Here is a 9119-nt window from a genome sequence, read left to right as displayed (position 1 = left end):
AGGCCCCGGGTCCCGCCGCAGTCGGTGTCCGGGCGGGGCCGGGGCGGAGAGCGGCGGCAGCCCGCGGTGCTCAGCACTGCGCTTCGGTGTTTTTCAGAAGGGCCAGTGCTAGCGCTCCCGGCACTCGAGGGAGCAGGAGAACTTGTGAGTTCAGTATTACAGAACCACAGGCGCTAGGTGGGATCTTCAAGGCTTAGAATGAGGTTTGGTTTTAGCCAAGATGTCCCGCTTTAACCTGTAGCTAGGGCTGGTAATCCAGTATAAGACCAGGTTTAAAAACACCCATGTTCCTCCCAGCAAAACATCTTAGATGTTTTTTTTTCTGCTCTGGCTGCAGAAAAGCTGATCTGTTTTTCCAAGACTTGCTCTGAATTCTTTTAGTTCCATAGCTAGATCTGGGTTTCACAACATACCCTAGGCCAAGCAAAGTCAATACATGCTGAACAACAGGAGAAAAGCCTCTCTTCTGGGAGAGAAGTTTCAAACTGAAGTGCTGTTATCTGTACCTCAAAGCTCCTTTCTGGTGCAGGTTACTGTGCAAACTTAGAACTAGGCAGAGACAGACTGACAAGTCTAGGCCTTCATGTAAGTAACTGTACACAACTGCAAGAGCTGTCTGATGTCACCATGCCATTACATGACACGATTGGTTCAGTTTCCTCCACGTCACTGCAACGTTTTTAGTCATTCAGCACAATTATTTTTTATTTACTTAAAACTGACACGTCTAATACCTGTTCTCTCTTCCAGCCTTTTATTAGCTGATGAGCTGGCAAAATGCATTTCTTCCCTCTTTTCCCTTCCTAATCTTTGGAGTGGTCACAGCTGTGACAAAGAGTTTGTGCAGCATCTCCCCTGCTGCTTCAGAGTTGACTATAACAGAACCAGTCCATAGACGGCCCTGGAATCTGAGGCAACTTAAAAGAGATGCAGTCTCTCTTACAGCTTAGTCACAAGAATGGTAAAGTAGCAAACCTGTGAGCTAGAACTTTGTTTTTAATACTGGAAACTAAATCCCTGGTGAAGTTGGGGCACGGGGAGAGACCGACTAAGCTGTGTAGATGCCAAGATGCATGAACTGCATGTGCACATTTGTTTACATTCCAGCCTGAGCACTAAAATGTCTTTATGCATTTGAACTGCTGTTTGGAAGTACCTGCTCATCCATTTCAGTAGGAAAGAAACAGCAACTCTGTCCCTTTCACAGGGAAGTCTCACTTTGCTATTTATAACTGTTGTGGCATTTAAGAGAATCCCTTTTTCCCTTGTTCTGGGATACTCTTTTATCAACCCCTCTGCCCTAATGAATGGATTCTAAAGCTTAGGTTCAGGTTGTAAGCTTTGAAGTGTGTTAACATTTTTTCTCCCATTAGTGTTCACAGGCAGACAACCAACCGCCCCCCCCCAGCTGGAGGAAGGCCTAAACCACAGCCAAAACCCAAGCCCCAGGTACCACAGTGCAGGGCACGGTACGCCTACGATGCTCAGGACACGGACGAACTCAGCTTTAATGCCAACGATGTGATCGATATAATTAAAGAAGGTACGTAGAGAGAAGAGATTGTTATTGCAGTGCCAATCCTGAAGGCATGCTGTCGCAAGCCCTCAGGATGTGACTTCTGGAGCCATCCCAGAGTTCCCTTCCCTTACCAGGCTTGCAAATGTCTGTGACAGCTCAGGGAGCAGAGAAGCCTCCCCACCCACACCAGCAAACCTGTTCACTGAAAACTACCTCAGAGACAGATCAGGACCCGTTCATTACTTGGTACTGCAGATCTGTACGTTTAGTTAGTTATTCTATCACAGGCTCTAGCCTAAACCACAGCTATAGCACAAGAAGCAAAAAGCAAGCAAGCACTTCCAACACTTGGGTCTCCAAAGCAACCTCATGAGGCATAAGGCAGATAGTGATGTGACCAAAAGATTACCCAGCTCAGGTTCTCCATTTCTCCTCCAACCTTCACAAGAAAGCTCTCACTGTGTGGATGGACCAGCTCTGCAAGGCTGCCTCAGAAAACATACAAAAAGTCTACAGAACCTCACTAAAACCGCCTTTGCTTGCTTTATCCTAGATCCCTCTGGCTGGTGGACAGGAAGACTACGAGGGAAACAAGGTCTGTTTCCTAACAATTATGTCACCAAGATATAAAAGACTTCCGGACAAAAATTGGCACAAAGGTCCCCATGTTGAAGATGATCTCTCTTGCCTTCAGGACACTGTTCTTCGAGATCTGCCATTCTCAGCAGTATTTTCACCAGTAATGTTGTATATGAGCAGGAAGAAAATTACCCACAGCACAGACTTTGATCTTTTTGTGTCAGAAGCATAATAGAGCAATGGTCACACCCACCTATTATTTATTGTATTTAAAACCTGGTTTTAACACCTAGTGAGGAAGAATAACCTCCCATCCTCATGAAACAGCAAGGTGCCTGGCAGTCTGGGGCCAGGGACCCTCAAAGGGGTGTATTTCATAAGTGCCTTCAGCTGAGTGTCAGTAATCTCTGTGATTACCTACTGAAGATAACGTTAAGTGCACATTTCCTCTAATGGAGATCATTCCGGGAACACGCTGAGTATGCTGCTACCTGCCAGAAAGATTCAGGCTCATTTGGCACATTTACCATCGAAAAACCTACTGTGATGGTGTATTTAAGTAATTCTGTACAGAGTTGTGATGGAACTGGTTTGTGTTTAGGGGACTCCCAACAGGCATTGCAAGACGTTAGAACAGCAAACACATAGTACTGTATGCTAAACAATGTTGCCTTCAAGATTTATATTATAATATGGCTGGCCCATGTTGGATTTGTTTAATGCTCTACCTGTTATAGGAAGTGTCTTTATGCAGAGCTGTACATTTATAGAAACAGATCATAGACTGTATATAAAACTGAGTATGATAGAAACACCTATGAATGTACAATGTAGTATTCCACTGTTCTTATTCATGAAGTAGTTCTACTAGAATTTTTATGCCAGGTACTTACAGATATGCACTACTCCTTCTAAGTGGCAGAAGCATTACTGCTGAGTCTCATTCCCTCCGCACCGGAGTGGCTCTTGCTTGCCATCCAGTTATCAGCATTCAGGCTTTGCCTTCGGAACCTCCATAAAATAAAACTCCAGAAGCAGTTTGCTGAACAGGTCTGTGCAGTTTGTTTTCAGTTACACGTACAAACAAATCCCTTCACAAAAGCATCTGCTGGGTTTTACTACACCAATTTATAAAGAAAAAACTTTCCTTCCTCGGCTCCACACAAACCCTTTTCACTGTGCCCAGCTGAAGTGCACTGCATTACATTTTTTCTTAACAGCAGTTAAAAACCCTGCGTATGGCAATATTAAGAAGTTGCATAAGCTTTAAGACAGAGCTAAAAGTCTTGAATCCCCTCCCCTCCTACACAACTGCCCAAGGCACAAACCAAGTGTAACTTGGGCACAGTTCAACGCCATCACCTTTAAGAGCTGGCTGACTGCAGCAGCTCTGCTGGACACTGGGGCCTCAGTCCCATAGGCAGTGCTGCCGCAGGCGGCGTCCTACAGGAGAGAAAAGCCTCCTGCTCAAGATGAAGCCCTGTAGCTCCAATAGCTCTCTGCCAGGGGAGCAGCGAGGTCCAGCCCATTTCCGTGGTGGTGGGTTCTTGCCTCCTACCTGCCAGCCAGCGTGCTTGGGCGAGGAGACGCTGGCACAAGGGAGGCAGCGAGTTCAGTGTCACTTAAGAGAACACCTAAGGGTCTGCAACGGAACTTTATGTACACAGGAAGAACCAAGTTAACAAACAGCCTTAAAGGAGGTCTTGGGGCAGACAAGTTGCATTACTTACATGCTTGTATTCCTTGAGCACATGTACAGGTACTGGTATTACAAAGGAAAGCAAAACGTTGGTAGAGAGGTTACTGGGGGCAGGTGAGTGAGTGGACAGGCAATGAAAAGGCAGGGTGGGGTTTTCTGCCCAAGAAGTGGAGGAGGTTTTAAGAGCTGGGCTGGTTTGGAAGGTCTCATCCCACCTACAGTTCCACACCTGCAGCCCCTGCACACAGTGGCTGTCAGCAGCACAGGAGACTCTTCCCACCTTTGTGCCCTCCATGTAGGTACACAGAGAGCACACTGTTCACCTGAACACCCCCAATTACAAGGCTAACACCTGTTCCAGCCAGCCTACTTCCTTCCCCAAACCTGAAGGCAACAAACTATGAAGAAAGAGATTCCTATATACTCCTCTGGGACAAGGCACTGAAATAAAGTACATATTTAGCATCTTTTAAGGTACGCCAAGAAAAGATGAACTTGTCTGCCTGCTCTTCAAGAATGAAACCAACAAGATACTAAATATAACCTGCTACAAAGCTTTGAAAGTCTCACTGGAAACAACCACTTAGAATAATCATCCCCATCAAACAGAAAGCTGTATCCATCACCTGTTTAGCCAACTGTCCTGCTCCAACATTAGACTGTAGACATGGCTACATAGTGCCATAAAGATTCACAGTCACAATACTACCTTTTTTTTTTAAATTTTTTTTTTTTAAAGAGATGAGCTTTATTTCTAGGTAGAGAGTTTTACTACAAAGGAAGTTTAAAATTTCACTTTCCGAGTGAGTCTGAAATGTCTGTGGTGAGGCTGGAATGTTATGTACAAGGAGCAGTAGTTTTGCCTCCCTAGGCAAGTATGGACAAAGTGCATATACCGTCAGGACTGGGCTGCCTGGGGTTTCATAGGAGTGAGGAAGCCAGGTCCTTGATGATCTCGCTGCTCAGCTGCGGGATTGTGCTGACGGCCAGTAGTTTGCTGCTTGCATACTTGTTCTTTATAGCCTGCAGAGATAAAGGGACAGTGTTATAAAAGATTCATATGTACAGTATTTATGTTCAGGCAGATAAGTTTGAGTCAGTTAGCCCAACTGCTCGCACAACAACCAAACGAGGTTAGAAGGGAACCAGCTTGCAAAGGAGCAAGAACAGTTTGTCTACAGTGTCTTGTAGTAGTATTAATGTAACATCCTCTCAGAGGTCAGAATAGCACATGCTTTAAGATAGCATACAGAACATCGACCCAAGGAGCCATAATATGCAGCAAAGTTCTAAAACATTAAAAAGATTTAAGTAGCTATACTTACGGTGTATTTTGTTAACTTCTCGTTTACTTTGACCACATTCTTGGCCATGTGTTTCACAGTCATCACAAGACTGTCTTCTGTGTACCCCGTGTAGTACTGCTGCTTCGTACCCTGCAGCGTAAGGGTAAGAACAGAGGAGACTGATCAAACGGGCACTGCTGTTCGAGGTACAGTCCCTTCAGGCAGCAAACGCCCTGATCTTCCCACACCAGCCTTGTGTGCCAGGAACTCCAGTACTGTCACTCCAAGCAGAGGTCTGGGCACGCCAGTGCAAACATCCACATTACACTGCCCCGAGGATAAAAGCTGCAACCCTTGCAAGAGTAACCACTGCCTGAATCACAATGCACTATTCATGGTCCACAATTTCATTATTCTACGTGTACTGTGAAAATTACAAAAATCTACCTCTGTTTACAGCGTGGCCTCCTGTAACTCAATACTTTAGAGAGGAAAAAACCCTTTTGTACCACAGCGTTCACACAGAAAAAGACACAAAGCTTTTGGTGGCATGTTCCTTTTTCTACCTGCTACTACGCGTCAGGCTGTCCAAGAGTCCTTTGAGCACCAGCATTATTACTGATTTAAATGCAATTTTCTGAAGTAGTTCTTTTAGTTCAATTAACCAAGGAAAACAATCTTGACAATGACTCTGATTAAACCACTTACCCATTTATTAGGTCCCAGAATCTTCTGGGACAAGTACAAGGCGGCAGCTGCGATCTCTGATGGACGATGGTGAACCATGTCATAGTCGATCAGCGTCAGCTCCATTAGGTATTTTGCTAGTGTATGTTGCTTAGCATCGGCCTACCAGATTGACAAATTTGTTAATCCACAGTTTAAATTCACCTCATCACAGTAATTCAGGATTGTTTATTGCATTCATTAACGGATAAAACAGTTACTAAGGTCTAACAACCATACTCTGAACAGCTCATCTCAGAATCGAGACCAAGTCTAGTCCAGCAGCCAGCCAGAGTTCAGACACAAAAAGTCAAGTGAGGGATGTGAACAGCCCAATCAGGGACCCACGCGCTCCCGCTGTAACACACTAAGCAGGGGGAAGTGTGAGATGACTTAATGAATCCCTCTTAAAGCAGGCAGCCAACGCCAAGTGTTACCCAGTGGTCTGTGAAGGCCATTGCAGCCCACTTCAAGTGTGGACAATTCGTTCAAATGTAACCACTGAGGTGGGGAAAAAGGGTCTGATCAAAGACTACCTTTTGATTCTTAAACAATGCAACATTTGCACCCAAAAATTATGAGTAACTGTAACACTGCTGCCCTTTTACTAGGGAATACCCTGATCACCAGACAAAAAGATCACTCTAAAAGCAAGGGTTCTGCTCTAGGTGTGTTTACTCTAACAGTAAAATTACTGCCACTAAGACTGAACACAGGCCCCAGTACATACAAATGTGAACAGCTACTGGCTGCCACGGGGATGCTGTCACATTACTCCAAATGGTGGAGTTACGTGGCTGAGTATTTCTCAATCCTGCATGTAAGAAGAAAACAAGATCCCATGATAAAAATTCCAGAAATGATCCTAATAGACTTTAAACATGTAGGGAAGTTCTAGATAATGAGGACAAGTACCCACCTCCCCAGCTTTTGATGCTCTTCTTAAGAAGTGAATTGGAAGAGGTCGCCCCAAATCGAAGTTTAACTCTTTAAGAATAGTAATCTCCATTTCTCTAACTTCATCACTGGTGTAGGCATTGTCAGTAATGTAAACAAAGTCAGCTACATCAGGAGAGAACATCTCTTCATATTTTGAAGCTACAAGCAGTGCTGTTACACCCACCAGCTGAAGCCTCTTACGAGGTACTGGATGACTCTGCAATATAGTAATTTAAAAAACAAGACCCAAAACGTCAAACTCTAGATAAACAGATTCTAAGTTATCAGTTTAACATAGCAGTATGACAATGTTCATTCCTATAATGTCAATGAGATTTTCCACTTGGGAGTCAGAAGTGTCCCCATACTGACAGAAGACTGGAGCCTCGGAGCCAAGATGCTCCATTTTACAGAGCTCTGGCACAAAGAGCAGATTTCATAGGGTCATAGATGAAACTCCTTTAAAAGCAGAGTCATGGAGCAAGTCTCCTAATCCAAATGGGAGTTGAAAAATATCCTACTTACTTGTAAGAAGCGATCCATAACTGCCACACACATATACAGTGTTTCCTGCAAAAGCTGGAACCTCGAGTGGACCTGGACAAGCCAGTCAACTAAAATTGCACGCATGCGCCCGTTGATCATCTTCCCATCGAGGTAATGCGGCCGAACTGACTGCCGCAGCTGTGGAGAGAGAGCTGTGTGAGCACCAGGGCTGACACCACGCTGCAGAAGCCCAGACTCACCATGTCATACCTCAAGCTCTCTCAGGTACAGGTAGATTTCTTTTACGTAGTCACTGCACAGCTGGGGATTCCCCCCATCCTCAGCATCAATGTCTTCTACGTTGTTGAGCAACACATCAGAGAAGGCTTGGCACAAATCCTCCTCTTGCATAGATACATCCATAGGGACAGGAGACAGAACCTACGGAACAAATCATAGTGCCTATGTATCTCCTGTTTTACCTGCAGCATTCCTTTGTTTCCACATTTTTCCAGCTACTGGTAGTTTCTTGAGAGAAGCTAGAACGGAGCTTGCACTCCAGTGTGGCAAGCTTTCACCAAGATGCCACACTGACAGAATCAGAAGACCTACTAACTGCCAGCTAAAGCAGAAACTTAATCCAGTACTTCAACAGCTAGTTCTGTCACTTTAGCGTTATCCTTTAAACACAACATGCATTAAACCAAAACCTCAGTAGAGGCTTTCCTTTTTAGCAAGGAAATGAGATACATCTACAAACAAACTATTCTGAAGTTAGAGCTTTAACTCACAAGTCAAATTAAGAGTCAGAACAGTATCACATTACTTCCTACCTTTGGAACTGCAGCTTCGACTGCTTGTTTCACAGCACCTGGAGGCTTAGGCAGTACAGTCACATTTGTTGTCTTACTAGGGCCTTTCATAGGCTTTATGGATGCTTTGGAGCATTCTGTTTTCTGTAGTGAAAACAATTACTATTAGCACAGAGTTAGTAATCCAGCTTTTTTTCCATATAGATGGATGTCAGATGTTTCTTTACCTTAGCTATACGTGTTCCTCTTGTTGCAACTTTATTGCCTATTTCTTCCAATGCAGCCCTTTTGCCAGCAAGATGAGTTTTGGCTTTACTTTTAAGTTCAGGCGCAGCATTCTCCACTCCTCTAGTGACCTAAACCGGTAAAATTGCAGCTTAAGAGTCAGAGGACCAGCTTTATTTCATTTTCAGATGCCTAACTCCATTATACACTGATCACCACTGTACCAATGTGCCTCTTGCGTGCTATCCACTACTCAACCTGTTCACACATGCTCAGGGAAGAAACCTCTTCAGCAGAGATTTCAGAGTACTGTACTCCCTGAAACTGTGTTTCAAGATTAGAGCAATGCACCCTATCTCCTTCTTCCCCACCGACAACTTTTAAGGTTAGAGTGCTTGCCTACTACTTATTTACATGCTTTGTAACTACAGCAGTATTCCCACAAAGAGCACTATTTCTTTATTAAATACATGCCACGCAAATTACCGAGTTACATTATGCATACAAAAGTAAACACCCTTTGTTGTTACACACAGCAACGAAACCATCACGTTTCAAGAGTTTCTCAAAGTTTAGTTTAAACCCACTGGGCAATCAGCACAGAAACAGGCTCTTGTGTTCCCTTCTCGCACCTTCCCGTTAAACAGTTTAGATTTTCTCCCTCCCGCACCCTGAGGGGGAGGAGCAGGCGGCCAAGGCCAGGTGCAGCACCCCGCGGGGGGAGCGGGGCAGCGCGTCCGCCCGCCCTCAGCCTCCTCCTTCGCCTCCCCCCGCTCCACTCCACTCCGGCCGCTGCCCTGCGCGAAAGCACCGGGGGACTCCCGGACAGACAAAGCGCCGAGAGCCCC

General features: G+C 45.0%; 2 protein-coding genes across 2 annotated transcripts in view; one reads left to right on the top strand and one right to left on the bottom strand.

The window, feature by feature from the left end:
• The window catches only part of MYO1E (myosin IE), a 57653-nt gene extending 53113 nt beyond the window's left edge, over nucleotides 1-4540 (top strand). The window contains exons 26-27 of the mRNA XM_026856186.1: nucleotides 1374-1543; nucleotides 2073-4540. Of these exons, the coding sequence (XP_026711987.1) occupies nucleotides 1374-1543; nucleotides 2073-2149 (247 nt within the window). The 3' untranslated portion in view covers nucleotides 2150-4540. The remainder of the gene's footprint in view (nucleotides 1-1373; nucleotides 1544-2072) is intronic.
• Nucleotides 4533-9119, bottom strand: part of CCNB2 (cyclin B2) — a 6821-nt gene continuing 2234 nt past the window's right edge. The window contains exons 2-9 of the mRNA XM_026856094.1: nucleotides 8274-8402; nucleotides 8068-8190; nucleotides 7505-7675; nucleotides 7274-7432; nucleotides 6729-6965; nucleotides 5792-5932; nucleotides 5123-5233; nucleotides 4533-4820 (exon numbers count right to left, since the gene is read on the bottom strand). Of these exons, the coding sequence (XP_026711895.1) occupies nucleotides 4719-4820; nucleotides 5123-5233; nucleotides 5792-5932; nucleotides 6729-6965; nucleotides 7274-7432; nucleotides 7505-7675; nucleotides 8068-8190; nucleotides 8274-8402 (1173 nt within the window). The 3' untranslated portion in view covers nucleotides 4533-4718. The remainder of the gene's footprint in view (nucleotides 4821-5122; nucleotides 5234-5791; nucleotides 5933-6728; nucleotides 6966-7273; nucleotides 7433-7504; nucleotides 7676-8067; nucleotides 8191-8273; nucleotides 8403-9119) is intronic.

This window comes from Athene cunicularia (genome assembly GCF_003259725.1).
Source record: "Athene cunicularia isolate RWA chromosome 10 unlocalized genomic scaffold, athCun1 chr10_part1, whole genome shotgun sequence".
In the NCBI taxonomy this organism is placed as follows: domain Eukaryota; kingdom Metazoa; phylum Chordata; class Aves; order Strigiformes; family Strigidae; genus Athene; species Athene cunicularia.
This window is presented reverse-complemented; position numbering and strand designations above follow the sequence as displayed.